Source organism: Halichoeres trimaculatus, unplaced genomic scaffold (genome assembly GCF_033239565.1).
Source record: "Halichoeres trimaculatus isolate MK-OKI-2021-1 unplaced genomic scaffold, fHalTri1.1 fHalTri1_scaffold_5, whole genome shotgun sequence".
In the NCBI taxonomy this organism is placed as follows: domain Eukaryota; kingdom Metazoa; phylum Chordata; class Actinopteri; order Labriformes; family Labridae; genus Halichoeres; species Halichoeres trimaculatus.
The window spans coordinates 21,501,047-21,518,488 of NW_027437183.1; the positions used below are offsets into that span (position 1 = coordinate 21,501,047).

Sequence of the window (17,442 nt, forward strand, 5' to 3'; positions counted from 1 at the left end):
GAAGACACAAAAGAAAGGATTCCCTATGATACTTTAAGCTTTTCCAAAAACTTGTCTGTTATTTAATGACGAGTTCTGCATCCACGACTTATAAATAAAGATGCAACAGAAACTCACTCTTGACTTGAATAGTGTAGATCATCATATCCTCAAAAGCTGATGTTTTAAATTTTCTTCTTACACCTACTTGAAAAATGCGCTCTGACTGAATGTTAAGAATATGAGTAGACTATGAGCCCTGAATGTAAGAAACTTAGCCTGCACAAGCAACGAGTTATGCTACGGTGTTTCATTCCCTGAGTTGTTTTTCCCTTCTGCGTGATGTCTCACAATGTGTTTTCCTTCACAGCTCTTGCACTACAGTATTCGTCTCAGGAGAGGATGATGTAAGCCTGAGTGGGGGTGGTCAGGGCCAACTATATAGTCTCCCAGGAGGGGACATGTCCCCCAGAGAGACAGGATGTTGTGGTAATTGTTGTTAGCTAGCAAAAACACAAGAGAATCTGGGCTCAGTTCAACAACAGTGAACAATAGCTTTCATTGCTCTTCGCTACTCAGTGACTGCATGCCAACAGCAAGGTGATGATGTCCTATTAATAGGTCTGCCAAGCAGTCTTGTCTGTTATGAAAAGCATGCTTCCTGTTGACTTTAACCACAACACTCAACGGGACTCAGCATGCTGGTGTCGCTTGCCCTACAGGCTTGTAATATGTACAGATGAGACAGGTTGCTCTACAAGCAGAAAACAACGAAACAGAATCACATTCCAATGACGGACAAACTCCCAGAGGCTTGATTTAGAGAGATGTGTTGGGTGTTTGGCAGGTGAGGGGAAAAAAAGAAACAAAACAATCAGCGTAAATTACAGTGAGCCATAAATAGAAACATGCAGAGACTTTGGGGGCAGAAGCTGCAGTACCCCTCTCCCCCTGGATGGCTGACAGACTTTTTCCAAGTCCCCTTTCCCACCCTACTTTTGTGCAACTCCAGTGCTCTCTGAGACCCCAGGGAGTCAGTTTGGTGGTTGGTAAAGCCTTCATTGAGGTTTGAAAGGAAAGGACTCGCACACCAATTCTCCATTCTGCTCCAGTCATCTGGGGTACATCTGGGCCAGAGCAGTGCCACAGTGAAATGAGTTCAAATGGGTCTAGGATTATCGTCGGGAAGGAGTGCCTCATTAGAAATGCAGCGGTGGAGTAGAGCCTCTGCATGTACAAAGTCTAAGAGTCTGAATTTCAGGCAGTCTCGTTTAACATGGGATGTAAAAGCCTGCAGCGGTAAAATGCATTTTTAAGAGTTTAAAATATTCTGGTCATGCTTCACTTGAATGCAGTGAAATATTCAGTTTAAAGAACGCAGCCGAATGGGAGGGAGAAGGGGTGCTGCAAGTTAAATTCCAGTCACATCCTCTGAAAAAAAGAAAATGAAAATAAGCAGCAAAGGATGTTCTGCCTTAATGTCCCACCAGCTTCACTACCTTTAAAAGGACACCTTAAAGGACACCTAGGATCTTCTTCATGGAAAATTTAATGTGTTAAGATGTTAACCATTAAAATTTAATTCATCTTTTATCTGAGCTGCCTTTTTAAATTTTATCTCAGCCAGTCAGGTCCAATTTGGACGGGCTAGAGGTTTAGTTTTCCAGAGGGCACCCTCGGTGGTCTTTAAGTCTGAGAAGAAAAACTAATAATAAAACTGTAATAAAGCAAAAAGTAGAGCGTTGAAGGAAAAAAAAATGTAAATGAATTGGGCTGATTTGATAATGCCAACCACCACAGCGTGCAATAGGCCACAGACTGACGGGGGAAGGGTCTGGGTGATGAGGGGACCCTGGGAACCAGAGCGTCTTACCATCAGTGGCGCTGCTGGCAACAACCGAGCCCGTCTCTGGCATCCCCGTTTCACAAGAAATTTGACGCATAATAATTGCGTTTATGAAGTTGGCCGCAGTCATGGTGGTCTTACCGAGTACTCGGAGCTCTTGTTCCTGAATGGACATCGGTTTGTTTTGAGTCTTTTCCCTACTAGGAGTACCGCTTTCTCCACGACCAGGGGGGTTATCCGACTGGGGAGGCAGCAGGTGTTGTGGCCGGCCGGGAGCAGAGGGATAGGGACCTGGGTACATTCCTCCTGGGCTCGGGCTGGACATCTTGGGGTCAGATTTGCTAGAGGGCCCGTGCTGGTCCTGCACGTGCTTGGGTTGACCTCCCCTATTTTTTCCTCCATCGCGACTCTGCTCTTTGGCTACACTTGAGTCCATGACAGATGGGTAGGCCTCAGGGGGCAAGCCTGTCCGTATGAGGTGACTGGGGTAACCTTGATAGCGGCCTGACCCAGAGGACATGGACCTAGAAGTCAAACAAAGCCCACTTAATAAACAAGACAGTCAAGCGGCCTCTTTGCCGTGAGAGATGAGAACTGAAAGTTTTTCCAGCTGTGTTGATTAAACCAGAACTAAAAGGCAGTTTACCTGAACACAGACGAGCTGGAGTGTTCGCTGACAGGGAGGCTCTTCACTCCGGTGTTGTGCAGAACACTAGGCCTCTGCTGCACGGTCTCCTGGGTGCGAGGGGACACTGGGGAGTGCTGGTGGCTGTATGGCTGGGATGAAGGTCTCACACTGCTGCTGCTGCTGCTTGCCAAGCTGTGCTCCGTACCTGATAATCAGGAGTTCATTCATGTTATTAACTCATTCACTGCATCATCCTCTGTACATTATTTCAAATAGAGATAGAAACTTAAAAAAAAAAAACATCAGCTGCTTCACACCTGGTCTCCAGATGGGGGCATGCTCCACATTCCCCATAGAGCCACCTTTCTCCCTGTCCCGGTCTCTGTCTCTCTCCCGCTCTCTGTCGCGGTCCCGTTCCCGCTCTCGTTCCCTCTCCCGTTCCCTCTCCCGTTCTCTTTCTCGATCACGCTCCCTGTCCCGCTCACGCTCCCTCTCTCGCTCCCGGTCTCGGTCACGCTCACGTTCCCGATCCCTCTCCCTGTCTCGTTCCCGGTCTCTTTCACGCTCACGCTCTGAGGACGCGCCTGGGATCTTGTTCATGTGTGAGGACCCAACTGTTCAAAAAGGGAAAAGTAAAATTCAAAAAAGTCAGGTGTGCAGAGCAGTCGTGCTACAGATGAGCTGCAGGTGAGAACAAACCTTTACCTGGTGAGATTGGGGGGGTGGTGTAAGGCCTGCCTGGGAAGGTGGTGCTTCCCCCGGGTATGTAGGTGATGCGGTCCATGGGGGAGCTGGCTGCCCCTGCAGAGGGAGGGACCAGGACAGGTAAGTGTACCTGAGAAAGATCGATGATTCCTAGAGGACAGAAAGAAGGGAGGGTTGAAGAAAACGCTAACAGCAGCTTCTGTTTGGGCCTAAATACAGAGACGGTAAAATCTGAGCCCTGAGCCCTTAAACTGTGAGCCGCCTTTCTGTCAGGCAGCCAGTGGAGGTTTTAGGTTACGTCACAACATGAGGAGAACAAAAACATGTCAAATACGTTTTGAACAAACACTGCTGAAATCAACTCTGGTAAAAGGAAAAAAAAAAATCACCAACCGCCCGGTAGCTACGCCTTACCCTGAGGTTCTCCAATGAAAATGTTAAATCAACATTGGAAACAGGAAATGATTATGTAGCACTTAAAGAAGACTATTTTGAAAATTGGTACAGAAAGTTCCTGATAAAGGATGGAACCAGTGTGCTGGTAAATATTAGGACTTCTGTTTGATTAAGTGTTATTTGTCACAGCAGCGGGTCTCACCACGTGGGGCTGCAGAGTAGGGCAGAGGAAGAGGCTGGTCCCGTGGACTAAGACCTCTCAGCAGGTCTGTGCGTTGAGCAGCCATGGCAGGCCACTGGTGCATCTGCTGGGAAGTGATGTAGTCGTTGAGCAGCGTTTGGCGGTTCTCCAGGGCTGCAGTGTCAGGAAAACCACGGATGAGGTAGGGGTAGGGATGAGGATAAGCTGGGTTGGGGGTTAGGTGGCGAGGCAAGTAGTAGGCCGCTGCATGGAGAGGAAAGGATATGTCTGTTACATATGTTCAAATGAAAAAACATCAGCACAGATGAAAACAGACGATTTAACTGTTTTTCTGACAATATGTCATCATTAAACTGTGAAGCAGAGCATGATTGATGTCTCTGCATCTACAGTATTGTTTCACCTGTTCGCTTGTCCTCTGACCAACAGCCCACTGTAAGAGGCCACATTACTTTGGCTGTGCTACTGTAGCTTCTGGCAAGGGGACCATCGAACAAGGAAGTGCAGCGTAAAAACCAGCACTGATAGTCCACTCAGTGTTTCCTCTTTAAATTACTGATTAGTCAGTGCAGTATGTTGCCGGTAAAGCTGCCCAATAAATGATATCAAGGTTGGTCTGACATGAATATGAGAAATAAACGTATCTCAAGACTGTCTAAATCATAATAATAATTTTTGAAAAAATGAAGTAAAAAGCATGAACATCTGGCAAAAAGCAGCCGATGCCAGATACATTTTTTTTGGCAATTGCAAGGTTAACAGTTCACATGACGGCAGAAATTACTGAAGTGATAAACATAAGGGCACTTCTGCTTTTTGTCTTACTTTGAGGACATTGAGTAAAAAGGCCAAAAAGAAAGGTCAAAGGGAAGAGATCTAAAAGCTCATACAAATACACCTTAGTGTGATTAATGGATTAAACAATTTTAATGTCTAATTTCAGAGTTTCGTGTGATTAATGGATTAAACAATTTTAATGTCTAATTTCAGAGTTTCGTGTGATTAATGGATTAAACAATTTTAATGTCTAATTTCAGAGTTTCAAAAAGTTGAGCTTTTGATTTTGTCCTGCCAATAAGGCCACAAAAGGCTCTGCTGCATTTTAAGACCGAGGTCACACTTCCATTAGGTCTGTCCCATTAGGACAGGACCTGACCAAGCTCAACTCAGCTGAGGTGTGGTCAGGTCAGAATAACACCTGCAGAGCTCCTGGGAATACCAAACTCAGGTGTTTGAGAGGAAAAGCTTTTGTCTTAGATTTAATTTCTGATGTAATCAGACTGAGACTTACCTGGGTCGATGGGGATGCCGCGGGGTAATGCTGCAGGATCGAAGGCTAAGGGGATTTGACGGTACACGTCTGCAGCTCCCAGACCCTGCAGCAGACGCTCATAGGTCTGCGGATCGGTGACACCCTGTAGCGGTGATTTGGTAGCAGCCATTTCCCTGGGGGTTGGTGTGGCTTTGCGCTCCTGGGTGGGGTTCTTACTGGAACCTGAAGTACACACGAGAGGCAAACAGATTTTAATTTTGAGTGTTTGCTGGGTGAGCAATACTGCTCTGTATTTCCGCAGCAAGAATCAGGCCCTCAAATGGTCTTTTCAGAATGAGATTCACCCACCGTCATGCTGCCTTTGGCTTGCCTCCCTGGAGAGGGGTGATCCCCGATGTGATGGCCCAGGGTAAGGAGTCCTGAGGCCACCTTTGTCATCATAACCCACTGGACTATGATGGGCCTTGCCTCCTTGCTCTGAGCCCAGCGTGAGGGGAGATGAGCGAGCTATGGGGCTGGCTGTGCTGACGACTGCGCTGGGCCGCCCTTTAGGTGCCTCTTCATACCTGCCCCTCTCACGCATCTCCAGGTGGGAGGGCGCATTGTGGTAGGAACGTGGTGAACTGGCTATGATGGAGCGGACGTCATGGCGTTTCCCTGAACCAGCTGCCTCCTGCTTCATGGGTGTTCCCTAAAGAGAAGCACAACAAACATGAATATTAAAAGATAGAAGACTGGGTGTGAGGCAGAGGCTGGCATGTGCTGTCAGCATAAGCTACCTGTGCTATGATGCCCTCCTTGCCAGGCTGTCTCAGCTCCTCCCTGGGAATGAGATGAATGGAGCGCCCGCCCTCCTTCACTGTCGGCACCATCCCCTCTCTGCCCTTCATGGGGTCTGAGAGTGAGCCAGGCCCACGGGGCGGGGAGCCTTCTCTCTTCATCTGTTTAGCATCCCGCCTCAGGTAACCATCCTGAGGGTCCAGGTGACGAGGTATACCTGGAGTCAAAGGAATATATCATTCTCTTGTTTGTTCTCATGAGTGTGTTCTGTATGTTTTACATCATTAACTGTGACGACAGACCTCAGCATGAGGAAACAGATAAGAGAGGCATCAAAATGGATCTGATCTGGTTTTATCAATTTCTCCAAAATAAGAATCTTTCTCTAAAATTTTCTCTGGTCAAACGAGACAAGATGTTGATCTGACTTTACTGCCATCAGATGAACATGGATTTCTAAAATGGAGCTTTCCTGCCAGCAGGCAAGAGCTGGTAAACTGGCACAATCGTGTTTCTTGAAAGGAAAAAAAGAAGCTGAAATAACAAACAGCTGCAGCTCTGCTTTGTAACACAGAGTGCTGTGTGATGAAGAGAAAGCACAATGACTAAGTACCTTCAGGAAAAACACAGAGAAATCAAACAAAGATAACAGATGATCTTCAACAGTGCTATCTAGCAAGCAGATATACTTTCAGTTCAAAGATTTAATCTGCCACAACATCTTAACGACTCCTCTCGGTCCCACTGTGTCACTGACATACCAGGCTTAAACCCTTCATACTTCCTCCTTCAAAGTGAGGTCAGTGATGCATTTACATCCTGTTCCTCTTGTCACATTATCATTTGTAAAGCTTTACAACTGTACATTTGACAGGAAGAGATAAATTGTGAAATAATATTAGAAACAAAGTCTTATGTTTCCCAGACGAATGTGAGTTGAATTAAAAAAGCAAAAAAAGACGAAACCCTGAGTTTTTCATGATATCACATCATCCCACCTTGTGAGATGGAGCCACGGATGTGATGAGCATCCTTGTACGGTGCGTGGTGTGGACTGTCCCGATCATGAGGCATGGCTCGACCAATCAGACCTGAGAGAGACGAAAAGGAGGAGAGCTGTGGTTAAAAATAAACCTTTTCATTTATAGTGAGAGGTGAACGCAATTAATACAAGAGTTAACTAGTTTTTGTTGGACAGCTATTTGAGACTGACTGAGGCTTTAGCAGGTTCCTCTTTTACCTTCACAGTTGGTGGCAGACAGTGAATCCCTCATGGGGAGTCCTCTTGAGATTCCTCCTTCCATCACATCGTAGGGACGCTTCAGGCCCAGGATTTCCCCAGGCTGCCCAGAGCCCCGGCCCTCATCTTTAGGCGTCTGAGAGGGTGGGCCTGAATCACAGAAACACAACCAGAGTTTGGTAAAAGAAAGTATCACAACATGTGCAAAAATACAATTCCAAGAGATCTGCCATGATTTATTTTTTAAAGACTTCTTTCACCTTTTTTATCTGACTTAATGTATTTTCTGTGTGTTTATTATGGTAACCATTGGGCAGATCATAATATTAGATTTGTGGATCTGAATATTCATCAAAGTCCAGTTTATTTTTTGGAACTTGTGCAGATATATTCAAAGCAGGAGTTCTGAATTCATTTAGCGCTTATTCATTGATGATTGCAGTCATTCTTTTGTTTCTTTGTGTGTAAGGGGTATGGGTTGGGGTACTTTGTGATGCATCATTTGGAATAAAAAGCTCTACACATATGAGCCTTGACCGATTGAATTCAAGAAAACCTCTCTCAGTTGTTGCATCAGAGGTGACTTAAAAGGGAAACCTCAGTATTTTCATAAAATACTCCTTCACCAGGCTGTTGTACTCACGGTCATAAGTAAGAATGTGTCCACTGATGCCCTCGTAAACCACTTGTCCTTTAGACAGAGTCTCTTCCCGCCCCCTCTCAGCTCGGCTGGCGCTGTCCTCTGTGATCAGACGGGTTATGGTTCCCTTATACAGCACATCAGCCGGCGTCCCCTGAGGCGAAGAAAGAGAGAATGAGTACTGCTCTCTATCATCTCAGTGTAGAGCAGTCGCTGTTTTGACAGGAAAGTAAAGTCCAAAATGCCCTCAACTTTCATTCTGTATATTTTCATTTTCTGAGTCTGTTCATTGACTAGAATTATCCTTATACGCTCAGCACAGGCTCAGAGATAACTGCTGTACACCCCAAAATACTGAAATAAATAAAAGAAAAATGTAGTTTTTATTTATTTAATAATGGATCTTTAGGGGTTCCATACACTTAGGGTTCAGACAATGACATTGTTAGACGCAAGCTGTTCAATCCTCACCTCTACAATGTCAAGGTGGTTATCAGGGCTGCAGTTTTTTTTTCTTTATCAGACATTTGAATTTTCACAATAAAACACAGCATAGTCTGAATATAGCCAGACAAATAAGGAAAAATATTTTTTGTTTGTAAACAAATCGTCTTTTTCTCAGAATACAAACATCCTACATTTAGGTTGTAAGAAATGGATAATATTAATTATGCTGTTACAGTGTCTGGGGTTTATTTTGAATAGTGCATGTTGCAGAAACAGGTTGGGTTCAACATAGAGGAGCACATGATCACAAGCCGTATGTTGTAGTATGTTGGAAGATGCGCTCCTTAATATTTGTTCAGTTTTACGCTTCATATCATTTTCACTGGAGTGACAAATGTAATAAGCGTCAAATATTTCCCCTTTATTCCACAGGTCTGGTGTTTATCTTCATTCTATACACTAATACAAAATGATAAAAAACTTCTTGTTGCTAGGCGCCGCTCAATCGGCTGCCTACTGCAGCAGCTCTCTTCCTCACCTGTTTCTTGCAATTCTTTTCTCATCTCTTGTTTCATCTCTGCATCTGGGGTGGATCATTACTTTGTATGGTTCATTTATTGGTCATGGACACCAAACTGATTTTGTCTTCAGTGATGTTTTGACTATTTTTGCTCCTATGTTTGTCTGGAGATCATGCATGCACCCATGGCCGCACTGTTTACACATGGAATCATCTGTTAGCCGCCTTTAGCATGTAAATGCTAACTGGTGCAAAGCCTGATGTTTCCCCACAAGGTGAGGAGAAGGAGGTGAGGATGACAAGCTGGTACTGAGGTATTAGCTAAGAAGTGACCATATCCACCTGTCCTTCCATCCATCGTTTTTGGGAACATAAGATCTATCGCCAATAAGATGGAGCTAGCCATGTTAACCCAGCAACAGAGGGAATACCATGGGGCAGAGTAACATTATGATATTCAAAGACATGGCTTATACAGCTAACACTGAACACCAACACCACATTGGAAGAACTTCCCCTGACGCGAGTGGACAGGATACAGGAGACAGAGACTAAACAGACTGCTAAAGAAGCTCAGTCCTGAACCGTGTGGAGGTGGAGGCTGGCTGACTGGACAATGATGGACAAGCTGCCATCAACTATTTTCTTAGGGACCTTATTTTACAAAACACTTTCTTACTTTTGTTTTTCTTGATTGCTGCTGTGACTCCTGAATTTCCCCTCGGGGATACATAAAGTATTTTTTATTCTCTATTCTATTCCAAAAGCAAGACCATGAAAAAAGAAGCTGTCTTAGAGCTTACCCAAACAACTGTCTAATATTTATTGTAAAAATTGGATTAGAGCAGCTTACACGTGCAGTTAATGAGCTACCATGCAGGTCATAAACATCCCTAATTAATGTAATTATTGTACAGAGAGCAAAATGAGATGCTCTCTTTTAATTAATAGTACTCAGGGCAGCATTAATCTGTGAATATGCTGTAACACATATGAAAAGTGTGATGCATACCAAACATAGAACATCAACTCTTAGCTGGGCAAAACACTTCAAGAAACAGAAAAGCAAACAATGGGGATGGATGACGAAGATCCAAATAAGAAAATAAAACACACACACACACATAAACAAACACAGCTGTGAAAAAAACTAAGTAGTGCGCCCAGAAGAAGCGGAGGAGCAACAACTTGGCAACAGTGGATGACAACGCAGCTTTGTTGAAACCCTGAGTCACATCCCTCGTACCCCGACTATGAGTAATATTTCTACACGTCTTCAGAGTGAGAGTGAGAGTGAGGGCGGCTGGTTGAGTGGGAGACACTGAAGAGGCTGAGCTCACATTTCTCGTCTGTTGACTGCAGCTTTTCCAAGAAGACCCAGCTAATGGTCAGGGGCCAGACTAGTAGAGGTTCATATTGACAGGATCAGATGGCACTGACTGAAGCAGAAGCAGTCCTCATCTGCACCTTACATAGACACACTTTGGTGTTTACAACAGCAGTGAGAATGTTTGAGTTGCCTCACCTTTTTCATTACTAATCCATCATGTTGGATAACAGCCCCCTCAACACTTGTTGTCGCTGGTTGTGCCAGTTGGAGGTGATATTACAGTGGGCATATCAATGACTGGATTTAGCCAGAGTCTGGAGTAAATAGATAAATAAAAGAGGGAACAGACGCGGTACAGTGTGTACCTGTTGCCAGGGCGACAGAGCTGTGGTTATGTCACAGCAGCAGGGAAATCCAGCAGCTCCAGCACTTAGCTGGCCTAATGACATCTTTACAGCTTTCTTTCATCATAGGCACACAAAGCAAAGGATAACACAAGGGCTGCCAGTTTAACAGGAGTGGCTTTACACAACTGATAAAAGCAGTAGTGTTGTCCATCAGAAAATGTCAGGTAACTGAAAGCAGTGTGTGTGGGGGTCTGTGAACCGTCGTGTAAGCTGCAATAGTGATGAACTTTGAGAGAGTTTTTCAAAACATCATGTTTAGTTACCATTTATATCCATCCATCTGCCTCCAGACTGAACAAATCACTTTGAAATCAAACACCATCCTGTTAGTTATTACAAAATATCAGCTCATCTACATGAGCTCATCTCCCTGCCTTATCTTTATGACTGTTTATTACGGTCAGGACGTTGTTCAGAGGTTTTCCAAATGAAAGAAAGACGACACTTTGCAGTTGTGTGTTGTAATGCTGTAGTAAAACTTTTACACAGTCAGCAGAGCATTCTTAATGTCAGCTTCACAGAGCTGCACACAAAAGAGGGAAAACAATCTGCACAAACCTAAAGTTTAAATAATGCAGATTAAAAGCAGTGGTGGGGCATTACTGGGGTTTTACGTCTCAAGCATCAAACTATTTGAAAAAACTAACATATTTAAAAGGGAAACACCAAGGACTCCAATACCCAGTAGATACTGCAAAAACGTATTTTAAAATTCTGGTAGACTTAATTTATGACATGAAACAATTTAGTTATGAGAGTCTGAATCTAATCAAATCTCCACAGGGACCAGCAACAGAGAGGAAACAACTCTTTGTTTCTCCTCAGCTTTTAGAGGGACCAAAGACCAGCCGTATAAAACCATGAAGGTCTGTGCTCACCTGAGTGATGGAGCCCCCTCGGTAGGAGATTGAAGAATCTGGATGCATTCTGGTCCCTGGGATGCCCTTAGTTATACTTCCTCCCTGAACCGCTGGGATAGATGCTGTAAAGAGAAAAAGAGAGAAATGTACAGTTGAAACAACACACAGTACTTGTAATTCAGTTCCACAAATGCAGTGAAAGCCTCCATTGTGGGTTGTAGTACAAATGTTACAGGATAAATTAGGATTCTGTCAGTCTGAACAGACTATTTACTGTTGAAAAATTGCTATACAGCATTTCAGAGATGCATTTAAGAGATAAAAACTGAAGTTTGGGAACAACTGGAGGTAATTACAGCTCTAAATCTTTGTGAGTTTGCAGCGAGCTGCTTTGCACACATGGATTTGGGCAGTTCCTCCCATTCCTCACATCCTCTCAAGCTCTGTCAGATTAGAAGAGCTTCAGCGAACTCAACTCCCCACCGATTCTCAACTGAGATTTAACTCTGAACAGGGCCACTCAAGTACATTCAGAGACTTGTCCCAAAGTCACTCAAGTGCGGTCCTTGTGCCTCAGGCCGCTGTCATGCAAGGAGGTAAATCTTTTCAGCATGACAGTGTTCAACAAAAACATGTGGGAACCTCATGATTTGACTTAGTTATCCAAATGACATAAGGCAACTCAACTGATTTGAAAATATGTAAATAATATCAAATTAACTGATGACGCAACAAAACTTGGATAACACGAGTGTGAATATTCCTCAAGATGGGATCTTTTTTTCTCTCACAGCTAAGGACACAGACAACAGAAGAAATAGCATTCAGCAAAACTGTAAATAAAGTTAAAGGAAGTAACCCACCTCGTCCAGCAGCACTATCATGAGGAGGCCCCTGGATTGACAGGTTGTCAGGTTGGGAAGAAGAGCTACGAGGAGACAACTGCTCCTGCTTCACCACAGGGTAAGGTCCACCTGTACCAAGCAGACATTTTTACAAGCATAGGAAAAACAGAAAGAAGGGGATGAGAAAAATGGTGATAGAATTACTGATGAAAGATCAGTGTCAGCTGTGACAGCTACAGTAAAAGTTTTCAACCACTATAGGAAAAAAAAAAAAAAAAGAAAAATAATTTCATAGAAAAAGAAATACACAAGGGTCACCAGTCTCTTCAATCAATTTCACTTACCCACTTTCCTTTGGTCCATCCAAGACAATCCCATCTGTGTGGGTGGAATTTTCCCGTGGTCCAACCCGTGAGCCGGGCTGTGCAGCTGCACTGGAGTGCCCTGAAATAAAGTATAACAGTTATTATCATGCTGGTAACACGCAGTTTTATTGCTTTTAGAGTTTAAATGATTTACTGGCCGACACTGGTGTTATAAAGAAGGTCTTTGACTGTGCTGTGTTGTACCTGTGTGATGGAGCCTCCTGGCTTGGAGGATGAAATCAGTGGTGGAGGTTCTGGCATGGTGAGAGGCCTCACTGCTGCTAGCCTGCCGCTGTCCTGTGGCAGCCCAGACAGAGAGGGGTGGCCTGCTTGCTGGAACGCTGGAAGGAAGGACAGATAATAAGGTTGAAATCTTGGGCATTTGGTTAATGAAGGTGTTTTGAAAGAAGCAGAGTGTAAGGACTAAGCGAGAAAAGGACTCACAGTTGAAGTGGAGCAGGTGCTGATCGTGACTGATCTTGGCCATGTCTCGTGGGGACATTGGGTAGGGGGAGAGAACTTGCCGACTCAAGCTGGAGGCCCTCAGGTCATCAGGTCCCAATGCCTGCTTCTTGGCTTCACTGTGCGGAGAGAAATCCCGGGACTTTTCTGCAACAACACCACACAAACAGAGAAAAGGTTTAAATTCATACCTTAGCCACACTTAAGCTATCAATCAGCTGTCCTTTGGGCTCCGCTCATATTCTCATCATTGACATTTAAAAGCACATAGAACCCCCTCAAGCCACTTCCCAGACAGGGTGATATCACCACTCTATTATGCCAGCATACACAACAAGTCACTGCTAGTATGTGCTGTAAAGTACACACAGTGAAATCCATCAGGACCTGGTTCACCCTGCAAAGTGGTTTAAAGATGTGATTAAAAAGGGAACGGTGTGGCAAGGGGTGAACCTACTTAATCCCTGCAGGAGGGTCAGTAACCACCTCTCGTTGCCTTCCAGCTCTGAGGGGACACAAACACACCACAGTTCATCGCATCCTCAGCACTGACTTTCTCTCTCACACTGAAAGAAATGCACCACCTACATCAATACTTTACAAACTTCACGACACCTTGACTCCTCAAGAGCAGTAGGCTTCTGCAAGAGATAAATACATCTGCAGCTGCTTTTGTGATGGGCAGTCTATGAAACAAGTTTAAAAGATTTTTTTTTTTTTTTCTAAAAATAGGTGGGTGAAAAAGTGGTTTCTGTACTTTAAAGTTCATAGCTGTTGTGCCTGGATGGATAAAATCCTACACTGTGTTCTCTCAGATCCACCACCAGCTCCCAGTAAAAGCACTGAGCTAGAATGTAGTCCCTTCTGGGTCAATAGGAATACCAGATCATTTATCAGTTCCCACAAGCGTCCCAGAAACACAAGAATACCATGAGCCCTAAAGAAAACAGGCTCAAGGTTAGCACGTGAAGCAAAGACCAACTCAGTTAAACTAGATCAAATTCCTGTATTGCAGTGTGATGTAGAGCACTTTGGGTAACCTTCATTTACTTTGTTTGGTATTCCTCATTTACAGTGCTGATGTTGTTTTTATATACCAAGGTTTTGAAAAACATGGGCAGAGTACCACATTACGCACACATACAGCATGTGTTTTCAGACGCTAAGGATCAAACGATGAAAGCTGGGTTGTGACAGAACAGAAGTCAAGCTTAAAATGAAGTTAAACAAAATGTGGATAAAGCTTAAGTACCTATAGTACTGGCTCTGGAGGTTAACTGCCTGAACATAAAGAAATAGAAGGTAGTTGTCAAAGCGAAGGAGGGCATACCATCTTTGTCACCAGCGGAGGGGCTGTGAGGGCGCACACGAGGACTGCTGCTGCGAAGAGCCTCCCTCTCTCTGTCTGCCTGTGAGCTGTAAGGCTGTGGTTTGCCTGGCTGGCCTGGGAGCTGCTGCTGCTGCTGTTTGACCTCCTGAGAGGACTCCCCATGAGCCATGGTGATCTGCTGCTGGTACAGTGCCAGAGCATGGGGGGGCAGCACTGCTTTACCGCCCCCACCTCGCTGTGCACCCTGTACGGAGGCTTCTGGCATCTATACACATACAGAAGGAAGAAAAAGTTACAATGAGACACAACTCAACACAAACCCACTCCTGCCAGGTGTTGAACATATGGTGGAGCCTCATACAGTATCTGATAAACGTGATCGCTTATCAACATCTCTTATTTCTTGGTTGACCAATGTCCCCGAATGCCTGGCATCAGATTTCTTTTCCACAAAGCACTCTACCCCATCATTCTCCATCTGGCCAGCTTATCTAACACAAATATGACTTAACAATTTCACCTGCTTTTGTTTTCTGTAAGCACAGGGGGAAGGATGGCATTGATAAAACCGAAAGAGAAGATCAGGAGCATTTGTTTGTGTCATCTGGGTAAATCAATCTTCTGTAAAAGACACTCTGCAAGTCTTAGGTGGCTGAGAAGCTCTTTTATGAACTGTTTTGCCATGTATAGGAAAAAAAGAACAATGCATGGCAGAAAGTGATAATTCTACTCACAATAGGTGGAATAGCAGCAGCCCTCTGTTTCAGCTGTTTTAGGTCCATGGGTTTCTGCAGCGGCGAGGAAATAACCCCATCATGAGTGTAGTTCAGCAGGCTCGGCCTTGGAGAAGTCATTCTACACAAAGACCCAGAAATAAGTTAATTTGTTCTCTTATCAGTTTTACCAGCTTGAATCAAAACAACTTTTTTTTTCTGAAGCATATTTTCTAAAAGTTTATGAAAAAACAAAAAAGAGGGCAAGAGTCCAATTGTGTTTCCATCCCATGTGCCTGCCAACACTTTCCCCCAGGAGACATGGGCACAATCTCAAACCCTCACTCACTTATAAAGTATTTAAGTTTTCAAATGACGGGGAGCAGTAAAAAAATAAAACTCTTTGTGTGCATATGTGTGTGTGTGTGTGTGTGTATTTAGGGGGGTTTATCTGTATGCATTATGTGTGTGTTGACACAGACAGACACTGTGGAAACAAACTGCAAGGAAAAATCCATATCCATGTCTCGCACATCTGTCGAAAGCACACATCATTCTCTGAATCACAGTCGGCCACATACACACTTTGATGCACAACAACACAAAAGTGTGTACACGCATATACACACTCACTCACTGCCTTTGTTTGCTTTGGCAGAGAGGGCAGCGTTTCCCTTGGCTCTGCCAGTACATGCAGTCCGCTGTCATGGAAAAAAATTGAACAAATACCGAGCAAACAGGACTAATCACTCCTCCCACGCACTTTGACACCCATTTCTTTGGCCTCATTCATAAACAACAAGCACACGCACGCACAGGCACACACACACACTCAGCCATGCACGCGCACACTTAGCATAGCTTTTGTTATGTATGCATATAAGTGTGAATGTGGGATGAATGTATGTGTATATATATATATATATATATATATATATATATATATATATATATATATATATATATATACACATACATTCGTTGCAATATAAAGAAGGTAAGAAGGTGTCAATACAATCTGTGGTTGATAGAAAAGAGCAATCTCTGGTGAAGACATAAGTGGGTTGCCAAATATGGCTTCACTGCTTCACAGGGTATCTAGGCAACTAATAACACTTCAAAACGTTAGCTGCTTTTTTTTCAGGTGTTTGCTGTGGTAGACCACAGAAGTAGGACACCCAGTAAACCACTGCTCAGAAAGAGGAGGACCTTTGACGTTAATAACTTCAAGTGGACTGAATGATGTCACCAACAACAACAAAGCAGGAAAAAGATTCACATCAAACCCTGCGTTTTTCTTTGAGTGACCATTAGGTAAAATGAAACTTCTACTTGACTTTTAGCAAAGACTTCTAACCTGCTCTTCTCTGTGCTGTCAGTCTCCTCAACTTCATCAGCACTGCAAGTGGCACTAGAGTCACTGTCCCCATGGGGGTCTTTTTTGCCTCCGTGGTCCTTCTTGGAGCTCTTGGTGGAGCTTTTTACGTCCTCTGTTTCTGCCACTGGGGGTTTTTTGTCAGTGGCATCGCTAGGTGCTGCTGGCTGCTCCTTGTTGGACTCTCCTGTCTCAGTCTTTATCTCCTGCTTAATGGCTGAGTCCACATCTTCCTTGACAGGTTTTTCATCCCCAGGCTGGCCCATGTCAGACCCTCCCGCCTCCTTGTCCCCGCTGCTGGAGCTGGCCTTTGACCGGCCTGAGCCTTCCTCCTTAGCCTTGCTGTCCTCTGATGAGTGTGGTGAGGGCAGGCTCTCGGTGTCAGAGCTGTTGTTGGCTCCACCTGGAAGGACAAAAGAAGACGCAGATCAGAGGACAAGTCTAGGCTTATGTTGTAAATCATGTTACATGTCCCTGTCCTTTCTTTCTTCTGTCTTTGCCCCATCTCTTTCTGCTAAACCAGATTCTTCACAGTGCCAGTCTTCTGCCTAATCAGGTTTCACTGTACAATAAGGAGGAACACAAAACCAATTGGGATGATGGACGAAATCCCCCGGGGCTTCAGCGCTCCATTGTGGGAGTACGCTCTGCACAGTATACCTCTATCAAGGTGCTTTTCTTTTCCTGTCATTGCAGCACATGATTCTTAAGGTTGAATAAAAGCTTTTTCCAAAATCAGCACAAATTCTGATCATTAGTTCTGTATTTTTTAAAAAAAGATAAAAGTTAGAGAAGTGTCATCTAATGCCAGACTTCATACTAAGATTGCCTAGTGCTGCTTATGTTTCAAATAAAAATGGTTAAAAAATCTCAGGAACAATCAATTTAATGCAGTCCGGTAAAACACCAACAATAACAAGGATTTCAGTCATAAACATTTCATAGTATTAAATCCTTTAGAAAGCAGAGGACATTTGGTCATTTAGCCCTTCTTGATGATAACAGAGTAGATCTAATGGACTGGATGGCATTTAGTTACTGATCAAAGCTAAGGTAAAATATGAGTGTTCAAGGAGTTGACATGCTGGCTCACGCTGAA

The 17,442-nt window shown here is 44.1% G+C and overlaps 1 protein-coding gene across 6 annotated transcripts in view; it reads right to left on the reverse strand.

Moving 5' to 3' along the window:
- ncor2 (nuclear receptor corepressor 2) overlaps positions 1-17,442 on the reverse strand; it is a 101,451-nt gene that overhangs the window by 6,538 nt on the left and 77,471 nt on the right. For 3 of the 6 annotated variants that reach the window (XM_074671369.1, XM_074671368.1, XM_074671373.1), the window contains 20 exons: positions 16,326-16,746; positions 14,990-15,110; positions 14,256-14,520; positions 13,383-13,430; positions 12,908-13,072; positions 12,668-12,804; positions 12,443-12,542; positions 12,117-12,227; positions 11,272-11,375; positions 7,693-7,843; positions 7,050-7,199; positions 6,808-6,900; positions 5,809-6,026; positions 5,378-5,720; positions 5,048-5,251; positions 3,757-3,999; positions 3,159-3,308; positions 2,771-3,067; positions 2,472-2,658; positions 1,853-2,349 (listed from right to left, as the gene is read on the reverse strand). In XM_074671369.1, the coding sequence (XP_074527470.1) occupies positions 1,853-2,349; positions 2,472-2,658; positions 2,771-3,067; positions 3,159-3,308; positions 3,757-3,999; positions 5,048-5,251; positions 5,378-5,720; positions 5,809-6,026; positions 6,808-6,900; positions 7,050-7,199; positions 7,693-7,843; positions 11,272-11,375; positions 12,117-12,227; positions 12,443-12,542; positions 12,668-12,804; positions 12,908-13,072; positions 13,383-13,430; positions 14,256-14,520; positions 14,990-15,110; positions 16,326-16,746 (4,005 nt within the window). The remainder of the gene's footprint in view (positions 1-1,852; positions 2,350-2,471; positions 2,659-2,770; positions 3,068-3,158; positions 3,309-3,756; positions 4,000-5,047; positions 5,252-5,377; positions 5,721-5,808; positions 6,027-6,807; positions 6,901-7,049; positions 7,200-7,692; positions 7,844-11,271; positions 11,376-12,116; positions 12,228-12,442; positions 12,543-12,667; positions 12,805-12,907; positions 13,073-13,382; positions 13,431-14,255; positions 14,521-14,989; positions 15,111-16,325; positions 16,747-17,442) is intronic. The other 3 variants (XM_074671371.1, XM_074671372.1, XM_074671370.1) reach the window with 3 other exon arrangements.